The sequence below is a fragment of the Malaclemys terrapin genome, chromosome 7, assembly GCF_027887155.1.
Source record: "Malaclemys terrapin pileata isolate rMalTer1 chromosome 7, rMalTer1.hap1, whole genome shotgun sequence".
NCBI classification, from domain to species: domain Eukaryota; kingdom Metazoa; phylum Chordata; order Testudines; family Emydidae; genus Malaclemys; species Malaclemys terrapin.
In genome coordinates, this window is record NC_071511.1 from 92,572,861 (window position 1) to 92,592,032 (window position 19,172).

Below are 19,172 nucleotides of genomic sequence, written 5' to 3' on the forward strand. Positions count from 1 at the left end.
TTAGTGGAATTCAGTGGAATTGGCCCTGGTAGGCCATTTTCTTGGTTCAAAGAGATTTTCTAGGCTCCTTTCAGGAAAAAACATTGCTCAATCTCTGCTGAAATTAGAAATAAATCTCTGATAAATCCATTTATCATTATTTGTACTGGTGCAATCTAATATATTTGAAATAGTATAGCTGCTACAGATTTTGCAAGGATTTAAAGTTGCATTAAAGAAGAAAAATATTTTCTTCCCAAGATGGTGGGGGAGATGGCAAGATTGCTGAATGTGGGAATATTTATGGGCCCTAATCAGGGAGGATGGGGACTCCCATTAACTACAGTTGGACTCAATGGTACTCAGAACCTTGCAGGATTTGGAGAATACAATCTGAGGCCCTTATTCAGGAAAGTAGTTATGAACATAATTAGCTTTAGAAATGTGCTTAAGCATTTTCCTGAACAGGGATGCTTTCCTAACTGGAGCCTAACGAAGAAATCTCTCATGAGGAATTGCATTTATGCCTAGACTTATATTACACAAGGAATATCTTTGAATAAGAATGTACTAGCTGCTACATTTGAAGACATGAGCAAAATTTACTAGTATTTAGCCATGAGATATGATTAATTTTTAAGTAGGCATGTACATGTTTTACTAAGAGGGTAATCTGAATACAGTAAAGTTACATAGGTAGTTTATAATTGGCCTACAGAACCTCTAGTACTTGTGATAATGATCAAGGTGAAAAGAAGCCAACTTGACTGTCTGTCCCCAAGATAAGTTTACAGAACTGGCCTTTAGGAGAACAGCTTCCATAACACACAAATCATGTGAAAGTTACCATGCATTATTAAAATCAATATTAGATCTTCAAATTGTGTGCAATGAAAGTCAGAAAAGATAACTAGATCTTGGTACCATCACTCTTACAACATAACTAGTGCTACAAAGGTTCCATGTTTATATTGAACTTTACATATGGGCAGAAGTGTGGAATAGTGACAAAAGCATGGAGATGGGGTTAAGAGTTCAAGATTCTCTAAGCAGCTCTGACTCTCACTGTGCGACTTTGGCCAAATCCTACTCCTTCAGTTTTCCCATTTGCCAGATAGAAATAATACTTCACAGAGGTTCTGTGAGACTCAAATAATTGTAAAAATGCTCTCGGATCTTCCTCCAAAGTATGGTGCTAGATAGCCATTTTTGTTTATTCTATATTCATCTTCGCATGTGAGCATAATTTAAGATCATATGCAGCTGGCCAAATTAATATCACTCATTGCTTTTTAAATAAATTATACTGTGACATCACCACATGATGCAGTGGGCAAAGTCTTAAGATATGTTTTGCTTTAAGGTATATTTAAGGTCTCATTAAAAAGTAAAGCTTCCACTGTTCTGTGGATATACAGAACTCAGGGAGTTTATCAAGTTCTAGTATGAGGGAAGTTCGGTGTCCAAGCTTATTTATGCCTTGAAGAGACTACTAGCAAAACCATCCTGTTATTTCTACTGATGATTTGAATATGATCACTGAGAACTGGACCAAAGCCACACATATTACATAGCTAATTAATAGCTTATCAAATGACTACTTTTAGTCATTACCAGTTTGCTGAACTCATTAAAATTGCCAATGAAAAAGCACTGAGTCTATCACAACATCTATGATATTATTGGGTGAATCCAGGACAAGACTGGGCAGGAAATAAGGTCCTGAGATTTTTATGGCTGAGCTAAGCTTCAATTACTGTTGGAAGAGGAGTAATTCCCTACAAAATGTGCAGGAATGGAAGGAAAGCTGGTCAAAGCAGTTCCTGTTGCCATCTGTAGGAGACAAGAGGTGCCTCTGCAAAAGGCTGTTTGCCAGTGCTCATTAGCATGATTTGCATGACCTCAAGACCAGCTCTGTGGCTATATGCAAAGCTATGCCAACACTCTTGATGAATTTAAAGCAGTGGATTAATTAACCAAATGTAAATTATTACTATGGACATGAGATTCATGATGCTGTCATAGCACTGATTTTTAGCCATCTAATTTTTTCCCTTTAGAGCTCCCCAAATCAGTTACAATTTCTCTTTGAGGGACTCATCCAATACACATTAAGTCAGTGAGATTTCTTTCCCCCACATAAGGCCCTTCTTGTAATCATTTATTACCTTTCATTCCCCGATCTTCGCTATTTCCATTGAAGCACTATTCTATAGGGACCAAACTACTGCACACAAATCAAATTTCTGAGAACATAAGTCTTACTTAAACTTATTAGAATCACAGTGTTTGTCATACTGTAGTCTGTGGAGTCCCTTTCAATCAGCTGCAGAAAGAAACATTTTTGAAACCAAACAGTGGAGGGAAGGGATTTTTGGAAGAGAAGCGCGTTCATTAAGAGATCTCTCTGAGTGGTTCATAGAATGAAAATATTTGAGGACTGTACCATATTTTCTCTCCATCCTTGTTGGATGCTGCATATCTGCAGTGTTAGAAGAATAAAATCTGGACATCTGACTATCTGTTTCTGGATACACATGGTATATGTGCCACTGTTTGAGCATTAAATTTTAGACCTTCTGTATAATCAGTCCATTCTACTACCACAGCATAATTTTATACAAAAGATCAATGTGCCTAGAAACCAACTGAACAATGGTACTTTCAATTATTTATTATTTTTTGCAGGAAGAATACAATTATGGGGACATCCTATTGCTGTAGACTGGGCAGAACCAGAAGTTGAAGTTGATGAAGATACAATGTCATCAGTTAAAATCCTCTATGTGCGAAACCTTATGCTATCAACCACTGAAGAGACGATTGAAAAAGAATTCAACAATATTAAACCAGGTAGGAAATGACATAAAGTAGGTTTTTAGCTGTTGAGGGTTTAAGTCCATTAAATTGGTAGATATTGTTCAGTTATAGTAAACTAACAGTAGTTGGTCTGTTTCTCTGAAATATTAAATTGATGGAACACCAACGTAAAGGATAACATAGCTGTTCTTTACCCTGTAAAACATTCAAGTGCTGAAACAATTTTCACCCATTTTAAGTTCCTAAAACAGCCACTGCTGGCATTAGATCATACAGTAAGCTGCTTGTTTTCTAATTGACAGCACAGCTGACATTTTCAGGGCGGTTTGGCAAGTCAAATAGCTCTGCGGCAGTCCAAAATGGTGTATGAAAAGTCCTAAGGATTCTACTCTATATAACAAAGTGCATTTTGGCACTTCAAGAAATACAATAATCTCTGCACTACTTTCTTGTGCTCAGAATCAGGAAATCATTCATGATTTAACTCACTTCTATTAACTTTCTCCTCAAAGTTGAAAGATGTATTGCAGAGCATCTTAACTCTTCTGCTTTGTCTCTGGCTCCATAAATTTCTCTTTTTCACATTAGGCTGCAGCTGAAAGATCTATTAGAAATTCCTATATGAGTTATTCCTGTCTTTTTAATCCCTCAGTATAATACTTTTAGCAAACATGAAGTTGTTAGATAAATCATTTTACTTGCAGCTTCTTCCCCCATTATTAATCCCAATTTGCTCCAGCACGTTTAACCTATTAGCACTCCCTAAAAAACATGTTTATAGTCACCTAAAGTATATATAAAACTCCATCATTTTTCACTTCAACCAAATTTGCTCAAAGGAAATGGATTCCAAAACAGTTTATGGAAGCTTTTAAATTGCATTTGCTTTAATGATATATTTCTACAGTTTTATCATTTTCCTCTCCACAGATTTATTTATTTTTATTATTTTAGACAGATTAAAAATCTGGGACAACTCATTTTTGAGGATGTTGCATGTTTTAAAAAACTGTGTCTATAGTAACTAAATATGACCTTTGGGGAAATAAGCACAGCTCTGGGGTTAGAATGAAATTATAATCAGAAATGTCAGGAACAGTCTGAAATTATTTTTCCCTTCCCCTGATCCTCTTGCACTGGACATAATGCTGTATTGCAACACCTTGTTACTGAAATGTACATTTTACCCAGTGAGCCTGTACCTGGAAAGCATTGTGACAGTAATACAACATCCCGTAACAAATCGTTCAGTTTAGAGGAGTTAAAATCTAGAGCTGCCACTATGGATCAGATTCCAAAGAGTTTCTTAAACCCACATTTCCCATTAACTTTGGTGGTAATGTTGTGAATGCTCCAAGGGCAAAATAAAGCATGAAGACTATTATATTTTATAAAGCTGCAGTGCCAAATTCAATGCTTGCTTTTGGGTTGTTTTGTGCCATTCGAATGTCACGAAGAGTCTAGAGCACTCTGTACAATTAGGGCCACAGCACCTAGAATGAGAGGCCCATTACTGAATTTAACTTTTCAAATTTGTGCACACAGTCCTAAGCCTGGATAAAAGATTTTTGTTTCCCAGAGTTTTGTTTCCCACTAATATCTGACATGGAAGCCAAAGAACAGTTTCTCTGTAAATGTGGGCACAAAAGACAGGAATACATATTATGATGTAGTCTTTTCTGCCTGTCTGCTCCATTCTCGTGAAGGAATTAATGGTAATAAACCAAAATTCTGCTCAAGAAATCCCAGGCAAGGGGTTAAATTTATGATTATGGGGAGCAAGAAGTCAATTGGCTCCCATTTCTGGCTGGCTGGCCAATGGGCAGCAAAGTGCTTGGATATATTTCCCCTTTCATTCGAAAGCTGTACATCACCTTGCAGATCCCATCAAGTTTCAAGTGATGTTAGAAAAGCTCCAGCTACATACCCAAAAGCAAGCCACTCTGCCTCCCTAACCCTTACTCCCCATGCTGGTATCATTTTAGAAAAGTCAACCTGAGTGTCATTTTGAAGTAGTGCACCCAGCTTCCAGTACTAGCTATGATACCTTCTTGTTTCACAGCCAATAATACCTTACTTTTAATGCCCACCCCACCCCAAAAAATGTTGCTGCAACTTTCAGTAAGTACTACTTACTGCAGTAACACAATTCCCTGTGTTCCAATTCAGCATTCGAAGAAGGAAAAACCATAAGATTAAGATCTGGTCTACTCTAGGAAATTAGGTCGGCTTAACTGCATCGGGCTGGGTTTAAAAAATCCACACCTCTGAGCCATATAGCTAAGCCGAGCTAAGTCACTGTGTGGACACTGCGAGGCTGCCGGAAGAATATTTCCCATCAGCATAGGCAGTGTCTACACTGAAGTGGTGCAGCAGTACAGTGCAGTGGTGCAGCTGTGCTACTGTAGCATTTCAAGTGTAGACAAGCCCTAACTTAGCATTCACGTGCCACCTTTTTTTCCAGGATCTGTATCTATGATAGTAGATGTCTCAGTAGCTGTAGAGGATAGAAATGCACTTCCAGCAAGTGGGAATGGAGAAGACAGAGTCATTAAAAAGAATAAGGAAGATAAATTTTTAAAGCTTTGATTGCAGGAAACAGAAACAGATGCATCTATTTTTGGTATGAAAATCAATTACTCAGGTTGGTGCTGAATGTCACAGTTCCAAAAAAATTGGTACTGGCAGCACAGTAAATAAAGGTGAAAAACTACAGCAGAAGTAGATTCAAAAAAGTACAGAAAACTTTGAATTGGATTCTAGATGAGCAATGCTGCAAAGAATGGCCCTTTTGTTTTCTCAGATTGCCTCACACCCTTCTGTCATAGAGTCGTCTCCATTGTAATAATTGTGGAATTCAATTAACCACTAAACCAGTGATCACCTGGGTCTCTGTACAAACAAACTAAACAAAGAATGCTGAAATTAGAACAATATAAAATTAACATGGCACACATTAAGTGAATTAAAAGCTGGCTAAATGATATCTCTCAAAATGTAATTGTAAATGGGGAATCATTGCTGAGCGGGTGTGTTTCCAGTGGAGTCCCACAGGGATCAGTTCTTGGCCCTACACTGTTTTACCAATGACCTGAAAGAAAACATAAAACCATCACTGATAAAGTTTGCAGATGACATAAAAATTGTGGGAGTGGTAAATAATGAAGAGGACTGGTCACTGATTCAGAGTGACCTGAATCGGTTGGTAAACTGGGCACAAACAATATGTGTTTTGATACATCTAATTGTAAATTTATATATCTAGGAACAAAGAATTTAGGCCACACTTATCCAGTGCAGGATTCTATCCTGGGAAGCAATGACTGAAAAAGATTTGGGGGTCATGGGCAATATCAGCTGAATGTGAGCTCCCAATATGATGCTGTAGCCAAAAGAGCTAATGTGATCCTGGGATGCATAAACACAGGAATATTGAATAGAAGCAAAGAGATTATTTTACCTCTGTATTTTGCTGTAGGAATTATTATGAGGAAGTTCTATGGTCATGGAATCTATGAATTTACAACAGCTGAGAATTTGGCCCAATTTTGACTACAGCACAATGCAGTCCATTCTTTATCTGCCTGACCATATCAGACAGAAAAAGAAAAGTTTATTTTAGAGAGACTTGGGCAGCTTGAGTTAGATATTTTGGATGCAAAGCTTTCAAAGAGTATGAGGAAATTGGCTTATAGTCCAGGTCTGTCCCATGACCATCTTTCCTTTGGCATACCCATTTTTTGTTCCCATGCCAGCAGGTGCTTATTGTGCATGTTTACTGCCAGCTCTGCTCTTCATGCTGAGTCAGAATCACAGTGCAGGTTCTCTCATGGAAGTTCTAACTCTCATTAAAGTTTTCCTCAGAGGCAGTCCAAATTGCACTTGTTTGCATAAATGTACCTTACAACAGACCCAGTAAGACCTGTTGTATTGATCAAAAAATCCTACATTTTCACTGAAAATCTTTAAACTGATGCATAATCAATACACCATCGATTATAAACTAATTGGATTTAGAGTAACGCTTCTCTCTCTGACCCTTGTTCCCCCCACTCCTGCTGTCTGGCTGATGTGTCTGTATATTCATGTGCTTTTCAAAATTGCTTGGCAATCAGAAGGTAGAACAAATATTCAGAAATCAGGACTGCCTGAAATTCAGAAATTCTTCAGCACAGATGACAAACCTGTTCGTTGAGTTTATAATGTGTGCTGACACACACATCACCTCCAATGTAGCCAGTGGGGAAACAGGAAAAGGCTCTGATACAAAGTGAGAAAGAGACAAATTATTGTAAAAGGAAACCAGTGCTTCTAAACTTGCTGGCTGTGCTGAGGCTACATGGATGTAAAAGTCAGAACAAGCTGCAAGAAATAAACAAAACCAAAGGGAATTTGTTTCACACTTACCTAGAAGAAATCTGAATCCATCATGCAAGCATATGACTCCAAATGACATTTTAAGCAAACAGAATGTGAATGTTCTATGGAATCTGACATAATTCAAGAATATATTACATAACCAGCTGACTGTTGCATTCAGCCATTGTAGTGGAGACTACCAGACATAAAAATTCCACTGAGTTGAAATGCACTTGAATACACTTTCTCACTGTAATTTTTTTTTTAATTTTTCATATATCTGGTTCTAGAATACTCAAGAGCTTCACTTAAAAGCTAAGATCATAATTCTATTGCACTCTGTAAAGGTTGTTGCTCTATTTCCATTTACTGCCCATGGTTTCCTTCTCAGCCCTGATTTTTACCAAGTCTGATCTAGCTGATCATATATCTGAAAATAGGCCTGCAAAGGAGCCTTGACTTGTTAGTTAAAAAGGGTTATTCTTACTTTAGTGTGTTAATATCACATATATTTAGGTTTACTTTTTCTGTTAAATTAACTGTACTTTTCAGTAACCATAAATGAAAAAGTATCAGAGGAGTAGCCGTGTTAGTCTGGATGTGTAAAAAGCGACAGAGTCCTGTGGCACCTTATAGACTAACAGACGTTTTAGTGGAAATAAATATGCATGTAGTGGAAATACATATGCAGGCATATTTATACCTGCCTCTGGAAATTTCCACTACATGCATCTGACAAAGTGAGTATTCACCCACGAAAGCTTATGCTCCAAACAGGGCCGGCTCCAGGGTTTTGGCCACCTCAAGCAGCCAAAAAAAAAAAAAAAAAAAGCCGCGATCATGATCTGTGGCGGCAATTTGGCAGGAGGTCCTTTGCTCTGAGCGGGAGTGAGGGACCGTCTGCCGAATTGCCGCCGAATACCTGGACATGCTGCCCCTCTCCGGAGCGGCCGCCCCAAGCACCTGCTTGCCAGGCTGGTGCCTGGAGCCGGTCCTGGCTCCAAAACATTTGTTAGTCTATAAAGTGCCACAGGACTCTTTGTCGCTTTTTATAAATGAAAAACTAAACCAATGTAGTTTTAAAAAGTATTTGACAATACCAGGTCTGTAGAATACTTAGCTAACTTAGTTCATTCAAACTTTTAAACTCTGAGAAGTGTAACATTCTGAGTTGGGTAATCAGATCAAATTAAAACTATAGCATGACAGGTTCAGTAATTACTCATTTTGATCATGACGCTACAATCATTTATGCACAAGCTTAGCTTTACACACAAGTAATCTTACTAAGTTCAGTGAGATACTCACATGCATAAGTGTCTGCAGATCAGAACTTTGGTTTATAAAACTGAGTGCTAAAAACACAACCCAGAATGTTAATTCAAATCTGTATTCCTTTGAAAAGACAGTTGCAGAACTAATATCCCAACATTTTTGTAGGTGCAGTTGAAAGAATAAAGAAAATCAGAGACTATGCATTTGTACACTTTAATAACAGAGACGATGCAGTTGAAGCTATGAAAGCCTTAAATGGGAAGGTAATGCTGGACTAGTAGCATTCATAGTATATTGGTGTCATACAACTGTATTTGCTTTTTTGTAATTGTTTGCAATTTATGTAATCAAGTTTCAGCCTTTTGGGTGTTCACAAACTATTCATTTTGACTATTTACTATTTATCTGCATAATGGGAAACTGTCACCTAAATCATATAGTAGTGTTCTGTTCTGACTCGATGCAAGAAACAGAATAGTGAACAAATGACTAATACTGAATAACAGGTCACAAAATCTCATGCTAGCACTTTGAATACCCTTTCCTTATGTGTCAACAAAAAAGAAGGCAATGTGCAATGGTCAAACTAAAACAGCTGTTCAGAATTCAAACAAAGATCTGTAAAAGCTGTTTTTTCCCAGACTTTAGCCAATTTTAATGCCATATACAATTTTGAAATTATAATGCAATAACCAGGTCTTAAGAGTTATTAACTATTTTATTATTTTCATATGTTGCAAATATTGTGTATAATATTATATAATAGTATTACATATTTATCATGGGGTGTTATTCATCCTTCTTTTATTCCTGCTTCTACTGAGGAATCACTTCAAATGTGCCAAATCCTTTCCAAACAAATAGGAATAACCCCTGCTCTGATGAGTGTAGTTTAAAAAAGTGTATTAACATAACCCCAAATTACATTAATAGGAGCTACACACATATTAAAAATATATTCCTGTGCTGAGAACATGACAGCAAGAGAGGAAATTCAGGATCCATGCATTCAAAGATATGGGATATTTAATTCACACCCTCTATAGACTCTGCATTGCAACTGAATACATGCTTGCTAAGAAAATAAATCCATTTGCCTCTGGTAAAACAAACAGTCATTGATCAGGTATAATACAGCTCAAAAACTCCCTTCAGAGAGACTATTTTTCTTGTAATTGCAGTGCTTTTCAATCTAGAAGCTGAATAAAGCTATATAAAGCCACCTTGTGCATGTACAAATATACTCCACATGTTCTGAGGTGTGCACTCACTATCTTGAACATCTGTCTTGGGAAAATAGGTAATGCAGTCACTTTTCCATTGAAGGATGCTGCACTACACTACCTCACTGAAAAATTGCATGAAGCCCATTGATACATATTTTGCATCACCTGTTGGAATCAACACTGAAGATGGGGTACTTACCATTAACATCACAGGGAAAACTGCCTTCCATTTTCATGTGCTCATTATTGTTTTCAGGTTAATATAAATGGTAATGTTTGGGTCAGGGAAGGGGCAAACAGACCTCACCTAATTTTGAACCTTCTCAGAAAGTGCACTTTTAAAATGAGCAGTTGATTGAATTTACACATTACTGTGGGCAGAAGAGGAGGGTCTCTAAGGCTATGTCTACACTTGGAGCTGGGGTTCTGATTCAAATAAGAATACTTGTGCTAGCTCTCAGAGAGCTAAAAACAGTGGTGTAGCCATGGTAGCACAGGCAGCAGTGGCACAGGCCAGCATCTTGAGTACCCACCCACGAGGTCCAGGAAAGTTTGTGCCTGGGGCAGGTAGCCCACACTGCCACTCACCACTGCCTGAGCTGCAGTGCACTATTTTTAGTGCAGTAGCTCCTTGGGAACTAGCATGAGTATGTCACTGGGAGCTGGGAATCACACACTCTAGCTCCAAGCGCAGACATAGCCCAAATTCCTCTAACCTCACAGCAGCTGCAGGCAGAAGACGAGCAGGCTGACATGGTTCACATATTTTGCAACAGCAGCCAGGGGCCATCTTGCCTTTCTGCCCCTGGGAACATGGCCTCCCTGCAGAAGATTCTCAAACTCTTTCAGCCACCCCACCTAAGTAGCTGTGGTTAGCAAAATGCAGAACTTGGCTGGGCTTCTACAAAACAGTCATTATGATGTTGGACATTGTACTGCATTTGTGCTTCCCTTGCATTTTTCCATGCATTTCTCCTTGTTTTAAAGGTGCTGGATGGTTCCCCTATCGAAGTGACATTAGCAAAACCAGTAGACAAAGACAGTTACGTTAGACACACCAGAGGCACAGGGGGACGAGGTACCGTGCTACAAGGAGAATACACTTACACATTTGGACATGTGTATGATCCCGCCACAACCTACCTTGGAGCTCCAGTCTTCTATGCACCTCAGGCCTACGCAGCTATTCCTAACCTTCATTTCCCTGCCACCAAGGGTGACCTCAGCAGTAGGGGCATTATCCGACCTCCATCTATTAGAGGTAACTCCAGCGGCTATGTCTATGGCAATCCAGAAATCTATCTTTGAAATAGCTTCATAGCTAGAGTAGGAGGTAAATTTATGAAATCAAATATCTATGCACCACATTAAAGCTGTGCATCCATGCATCACATTAAAGCTGGTTCCGCTAAAAAGTTTTTAAAAACTTGAGGCATACACCAGTTTTAACTAAATGGAGAAATTAGCATAAACCATCTCGGATTATATGAGTTGAAGCATACCCCCATCACTCAGGCACTTCAGAGAGGACCGTAAGTTGGGGCTGCTCCTGAGTCTTTAATGATCTGAAGAGTGTCCCAAGGTCATTGTCCAATGGTTCCTCACTATGAAGAAACTCCAGCCCACCGTTCTTAGGAGTTCCAATTGCTAGCACTGAAACATTCAATAATCTTTCTGGCATACACAATAGTCTCTCAAATTTCCTGCTTTTCTCAGCTACTTCCTCTTTTTTACACCTACCACAATCTCCATTCACTGGGACAGACCTACGCATATAGCCCAGAGTTCTATAATTCTGCATAGCCTCAGGTCACGCATCCTTTTAAGAAAGCGACTGAAAGCCTTCATACACTGGAAAATAGCCACAGTCTTTGGAACCTCTCCTTTAAAAGGGGATGAGAACCCTCAGGCCGGCTAAGCAAACATATATATATATATATATATACTCCCTCATCAGCCCAGGAGAAAGCCGAAAGTCTTTTAACAGTCTCTGAATTACTCTTGCTCCAAAATAAACAAACCAAAATTCCTCCATTTTGTCCCAGGAGGGGAAAAACAAACAAAACAAGAGTTTTCCACTCAAAACAGAACTCCTTGCCCACAGCTGGCTGTTGATTCAGTCCCAGAAGCCTAGCAGTTGATTTTCTCCTCCTTTTAATGGCTCAAGGCTGAGATTCAGGAAAACTAACCAGTCCCAGGAGATCCAGTGCTCTGTGTATTGACTCTTATCTTCCCACAACCAGGACATTTTCTAGCCAGGCCATTACCCTAGTCATTCTGGGGCTCTAAGCAGCAGTACAGCATCATTACAGGGAATGAAAAATGAACCTCCAAAACAGAGATGAAAACAAGGAAGTGCTTCACACTGTGCTCCAAGAAGTGGCCAAAAGCACCAGTAGGTTATACTGTCGACATTAAGTATCTTTTCAAGTATGTTGACTACAGAGATCAAAACTGGGGGTGGTTTTGTTGCACTATCTTGTTGGTTGGGTTTTAATTTTGCAACAATCAAATGGTTGGTAGTTCAGTCTGGTGTCCTATTATGTCTCACCACCACAGATTTGGATATATGGTTCCAATTTTGATCTATCACAGTGTAGACAAAACATCAGGGCCGGCTCCAGGCATCAGCCGAGCAAGCTGGTGCTTGGGGCGGCAGCTTGTAGAAGGCGGCATTCCGCCCAATCCTAGGGCGGCACGGCCGTTTATTTTTTTTTTTGTCGTTGTTGTTCCGCTCCGGCCACCCTGTAGGGGGCAGCGGCGTGGAGGACGGGAGCACCCTGCAGCAAACCCGGCAGGGCAGCCCGCGTCCTTCCCTCCCAGCCGACCGGAGCGGCGCAGAGCCCTCCCCGCGGGGGCACGGCGGAAGGGGCCGTGTGGTAGCGCCCCGCTGAAGCCCTGGCCGTCCCCTTCTCTCTCTCCCTCCACTTCCTCCCCCCGCTAGCCGGGGCACATCTGCAGGGCATGGAGTCCCCCTGCACCCTGGCTCTGGCCACTCCGCAGGTTTTTTCTTTTTTTTTTTTTGCTTTGCTGTTCTGTTTTGTTTTGTTTTTTGCTTGGGGTGGCCAGAAAGCCAGAGCCGGCCCTGCAAAACATTAACTATTTAACATGATAAAAGGTCATGCTTCTTAGCAGAGTTTTTGTTTTGTTTTGTGTTTTGTTTCCTGTCAGAATGGATAGTATAAGGGATTGGTAAACTTAATTTTGAAATTACTGGTGCAAATTTGCAGTGACTAGAGAGGAGCCTGAATGAAACCTTAGGTCCAAAACATTTCCAAAACTAAGGTGTGAATGTTACATATGCCCACTTACTTTATAATGGGCTTAATTAAATTTTGGGGTGTTCAAAATCCAGATCTTCTCACTCATTTCTAGTAGTGACTGAGATCATTAACAACTGACAGCAGATTGATGTCCTAAGTGAAATCAGATGGTGTTCTCAACCCATTTCCAGATAGAAAGATGTCCTAAAGAACACAGTTCTCAGTCTGAAGTCCTCAGTAGAGTTGATTAAGACTGAATTAACTAACCTAATCTCTAACCCCCTATAAATGATCCCTTCAGAGAAAAATCAAGACACATTAGCTCAATGGTATGGTTTGGGAAATTTGCACTGCTGCTGCCCATGCTTTAGCTTTACTGTGCATATATAAATCTAAAATTACATTAGGAAAATGTGTCAAAACTCCCAAATCACTCAGTTCACTTTTCCTTAGTATGCTCTCACTTGTTAATCTCCTAAATTCCCAAACAATCCTTCTGAAAGGAACCAGTTGTAATGTGAGAAAATGGTCATTAGTTCAAAGAAGGGGGGGAAATCTATGTATTCCAAGTTCATGAAAAATCTTAAATTATATCAATGGGCAGTAATCAATCTAATTTTTCACTGTCCCTTTACTCTTCAACTGTAAATCAGGTTAGAAACATGGCAAAAAATCAAAAGTAATCTGTGCATGAATTCAATGGAAAGTTAAGCCTCATGTTGACTGAACAGAGCAGAGAAGATGGGAAAGTCAGTCAGAAACAACTATGACATTCCTTCTAACTAAAGCATCTCAAGGCACATTAGGAAAACAATTTAAAAGATGATGGGGTAGAGATCTGGTTTATATTGATTAAATTATTAATAATCCAATAGAGAAGTGATACCATAGGAATAATTAGTTATATACTGTAATCGATTAGAGTTTCCTGGTTCACCATATCTTCTAATCTGCAATGAATTTTCTAAGGAAACTATGCTGCTCATAGCTTGCAGCCTGAAATTACAGGCACTAAACATAAATAAACCCCCAAGAAGTATTATAAAAGCCAGAATGATACAGTTGTGTAGATACTAGCTCTATATTCATGGTATTATTGTATTTTCCTCCAAAGGTAATAAAGAACCTTCCCCTTGTGAGTTCTACTTCATGGTGAATAGTATGGTATGAATCTGCAGCAGTTCTCAGTCAGTCAGTGTTCCTACCCATCTTCTTATCAGAAATCAGTGAATGGGGCTAACTTTTCCATTACAGTAAGAATCAGGGTGATTTTCCGGTGATTTGATTCAGTTTAATGCTTCTTACATTCCTAGAAATTTACATGAATGTACCTGTAGGGGCTGCGGGAGTTAGAGGACTAGGAGGACGTGGATACTTGGCTTACACTGGCCTGGGTCGTGGATACCAGGTTAAAGGAGAAAAGAGGGGTGAAGACAAACTCTACGATCTTTTGCCTGGAATGGAGCTTACCCCAATGAACCATATCGCTTTAAAACCACATGGAATTAAACTTGCTCCTCAGGTAGGTACAATAAATTAGGAAAAATTGCTCTGGTCAGACCCATATTAGTCTTTTTTTAATGCTTTCTGAACAATGCAATAGATTTAGACCCAGTTTGAATGGTTACTTGTTTTGAAAATGCTGATAGTTGATCATAAGTATGTTCACACACTGATCTGCTTTATCTTTGAAAGAGACATTACAGAAAATAACTACAAGTTACTATTGTTATGCCTAAAGAAGGGTTCTGCTGTTTTAGGTCCTGTTCCAACTATTCTTGAAGACTACACAAGTTGGATTGAAGTTACTTTTACTATCACTTCAGCCCCAGAATATCCTTGGGAGGTGCACTAATAAAGAGATATCTGCTTAGAAATTATTACTAATACGTTTTATTTTTAAAAACCACATTTATTTTAGGAAGCAATTAAAAAGACTCATTAAAACAGAAAAACATAAAGAATGGGGTCATATTAAAAAAAAGTTTCTGCTTTCCACAGCATAATATATCACAATATTAACACTACATAGCTAAAGGCCTCAAATTATAATAATCATTCCAATATGGTAACAGAATAAAAAATTGTGAACTTAAACATGCCCTCAATTCTCAGCATGTCAGCTCCCATTGACTTTCATAATTTCCATGAGCATTACATGCCAGATCCGAGGGCAGAACTTTATGCATACCGTATAATCGAACATGAAAGACTACTGCTGAGACTACTGCAGTGAAACCTCCTTTTAAAGTTAATGTACTGATCCAATCATTTAGTCCTTGACAAAAGCAGAACTCTTACGGAAGTCACAACGTTATTTATAGGTAAGACATGCAAGACTGGGCTCAACACAGATAACAAACTTGTTGAAATTAGAGAGAGGCTCAAAACAGAATCCCAGATCAGAACAAAATTCCCTGGAATTTTGAGGGTCTGGCCTTCTTGGTGAACACTCTCTCTCTTTAATTGGGCAACGCAAAATTCTCAATTCAGACCATCGTGAATTTTGGGGAAATTCTGGATTGGATATAAACTTATTGTTATTAATACTTACCATCACAGTAGTACCTACAGGCTAAGGCTGGTCACAAATTTTCTGTCAAAACTATTTTTCAGTGGAGAATTGGATTTTTGACTAAATGTTTTTTTGCCAAACAATTCTGTTCTCCGTAGAAAACTCTGATATTTCATCAAAATATGGAATACCTGAAAACCTAAACATTTCAATTTAAAAATAGCACCGCAGTGCCCGATAGGAGGTGTAGTTTGGGTACCTCATGCTCTCATTCTCCTTTATAGACTGGGCTCCCTGGTTGGAGGATATCTTCCATGATGCACCACTTAATCTCACATGGTGGTATTTATGCTTCTAAATCACTTAGATGTTTTTGAAAATGTTGCCCTTGATATTTAAAAGCGACACTGCTCATTATAAAAGAGGTCTGTTAATTAGCCCAGGAAACATGTAGTAGAATGCATATTGCCTCTAAAATACGGTTGAAAACTTCTCTCTCTCTCTCTCCAATCACAAGTATGACTATGTGAGTCTCCTGAGAATCCTGTGTCCCTGTGCCCAGAAGCTTATCTTAGTTATCAATGAATTATCTCTAAAGGTTTTAAGGATATACAAGAGACAACCTGAAATATAACTGATACCGACATTTATTTAATATGAAAATCTTCCTGATAAAGCTGTTTCCTTAGGAACATACAAAATGTTATTACAGGGACAAATTCAGAGGTGGGTTTAAGTGAATCTAAGCCTGGGACCCTACTCTGGTGTAATTCATACTTTCTTCAGTATGTAAATTATACCAGTTGAGCAGCGGACTCACTGAGAGCACACCCATGTCCAAATATAGAACTTACACTCCCTTTCACATCACTTCTGCATTTGGCCTACTGAATCTAAAAGAGTCTAGGGTATTGTAGCTGACAGGCTAAGGAGTAAAAAAAAAATTGTTTAGAAGGAAAAACAACTAATACGCAGATATAAATTAAACTCCCCCCCCCACACACACACACACACACATGGTGGTAGGATAGAAGGTATAAATTACAGTAGCTTAGATTCCCCTTTGAATCTGGTCAATATTATTCATTAATCTAGGTCCATTTCAGAGAGGCCCTTCCAAATTCTGTTTCCTCTCCCCAGCTAAGTTTTTATATATATGTACATGTCTCACATGGGATTTCAAGACTGATAGGACATCTTAAAATGGGCCTAACCAGCTATTCATAAACTAGCTTTGGACTGTGGTGGCCAGGGCCGGCTCCAGGGTTTTGGCCACACCAAGCAGCCAAACAAAAAAAAAAAAAGCCGCGATCGCAGTCTGCGGCGGCAATTCGGCGGGAGGTCCTTTGCTCCGAGCAGGAGTGAGGGACAGTCCGCCGAATTGCCGCCGAACAGCTGGATGTGCCGCCCTCTCCAAAGTGGCCGCCCCAAGCACCTGCTGAGTAAGCTGGTGCCTGGAGCCGGCCCTGGTGGTGGCTAAATATTTTAAAAGCAGCTTCTAAAATTTTGCCAGTAATTTTTTATATTTAAGATTCTGCATGTGCAATTTTTCATATGTAAGTTCTTGCATACACAAACATTTGCCCTTTTGCACACAAGCTGCATTTATACATGAGAATCAGGTAGCTGCCTAACTACCCAATTTATGAACAACTGCCATTTGCAAACTCAAATCTGAGTTTTTTATGGAAATAAGAATTTTAAAACGAAATTGAACATATGTAAAATTTTAAATGTGAAAAATCACTAATGCAGTTTTGATGGATGGATTGTGATGCCTTGAAAAACATAAGCTTGTGCGTCCAGAGCAGTACTATAAGAATGAATAGCCTGCACACATTTATAAAACAAAGATAAGGTCTATCACATTAGAAGAGGGATGTTCTTGTGGATAGATCAGATAATAGAATCAGGAGACCTTCCTCTATGACTTTTTGAAGTCTATTTACTGCCCTGTGCCTCAATTTCCCCATTTATAAAGAAGTGGAATTAATACTTTCCCAGCTAAGAAGAGAGCAGGGAGGTAAATTTACTAGTGTTTGTAAAGCTCTTTGAGCAAATTTAAGTGCAAATCATTACAACACTAAACAGTTTAGAGGAGGCAGCCTTGATGAAAATTTAACTGGAAAACTCCTGATAGTCTTTTGTGCAGTGGTGTGTTTCCATTTTAAGGTCACTGAATGTGGTAGATGGTAGAGCTACTTGATCAGGCTACACAAGTGAATGAGGACAGACACAGCAATTGTTTTTAGGCAGCAGGTTGCAACTTTGTTAGTGCTCTTCTCCAATGTTAATCTTTCACCAACCTTGTCACACATCTCCCAATAATGGGCATATATGTGGGTTCAGTGAGGGGTTTACATAGCTCCTATTATATAACCCATAACTCAGAGCAGACTCTCCACTGTCTACCCCAAGAATTCAGCTGGCTTTGCTGAACCTTCTCATCTTCCCCCACTTTCCAACAAAGGGGACAGAGGGTACTAAAGAGGGTCTGCACAGACTTATGTACCACTGCCATTTGCAAACTCAAATCTAGTCTCCCTCTTGCCCATAGACCTGGGGTCCACCAGCAAAAGGCTTTTAGCTCTTCTGGTCGCTGGCCCTTTGGCCTTCTGTCCACACCAGACACCGGCTTCAAGTTGCGATGAACTAACATTCACAACTTTCCTCAAATGAAATTCCTAAATCCTATACCTATTTAACCTGAATGTGCCTTCCCGTTACTATGAGGAAGGCAAAAAACTCCACTAGGCCATAGCCAATTTGGACCCAATGGGAAAAATTCCTTCCTGAACTTTTAAACAGGCAATTAGTCAGATGCAAAGCAACATAAAAACACAGTTCCTATATTATATAACTATCAGGAGGGAGGGTGGGTGAGTTTAGCTAAACATGGGGCAAGAGGCCTGTACTGGGGTTTAAGTAAATGATTGTGGGAAGCAAGAACCAGTCACCTTACATCTCCCTCGTTGGCCGATGAGCAGCGGAGCACCCAAGGGGATATGGGCCTTCCTCTGTATGCACCCCCCCCCTTTAATTCTAAAGTCAACTGGCACCTATAGGAGCCAATCAAGATTCATATCCATAAAATTGGTGGATGACATTGTCTGAACAAACAACTGGCTTGGGCATCATTAATAGAAAGCTATTTAGAATAGTGAGCCCCTTATAGAGCTCTTAATTATCAGTATTCAGACTGATTTGGGACACTCTATATATTCAGTGATTTGGAAGAAGGAATATAAAGTAGGGTGATAACATTTGAGTACAATCATTTATTTTGTGGAATAATATATTGTGGAAGAAACAAACTCCACTCTCAGTTAAACCCTCTCTTTCTTCCCCTGCTTCCACACAATGTAAAGGAAGAGGGCAATACCAGAATTTCTATTACAGAGCAGGAGCATCAGCAAGCAAGTAGCCTCTGCAATAAACTGGGCAGAAATGTAACATAACTAGGTTTTAGGCAAATAATTTGGAGAGCGATACACCCCCACTATTCATTCACTGCACACCACTAAGCAGGAGAAGAAGCAGAGAAAAAGTGAAGGATAATACAGTCACAATTCTTTAACAGACATTAAAAATGCAGAATTCTGGAGCGCATAAATGGGGTAATGAATAGAAGTCAAAGGAAATTATTCCAATGCTGCATCAAAGTAAAACAGTTAATGGACTAAACTGAAAATACATCAGATTCAGTGGTGTGACAATTATCTTCATGAATTAATT

The 19,172-nt window shown here is 39.2% G+C and overlaps 1 protein-coding gene across 4 annotated transcripts in view; it reads left to right on the forward strand.

The window, feature by feature from the left end:
• Nucleotides 1–19,172, forward strand: part of A1CF (APOBEC1 complementation factor) — a 52,537-nt gene that overhangs the window by 20,927 nt on the left and 12,438 nt on the right. For 3 of the 4 annotated variants that reach the window (XM_054034943.1, XM_054034945.1, XM_054034946.1), the window contains 4 exons: nt 2,668–2,832; nt 8,599–8,696; nt 10,647–10,920; nt 14,236–14,444. In XM_054034943.1, coding sequence (XP_053890918.1) covers nt 2,668–2,832; nt 8,599–8,696; nt 10,647–10,920; nt 14,236–14,444 — 746 coding nt within the window. The remainder of the gene's footprint in view (nt 1–2,667; nt 2,833–8,598; nt 8,697–10,646; nt 10,921–14,235; nt 14,445–19,172) is intronic. The other variant, XM_054034944.1, reaches the window with a different exon arrangement.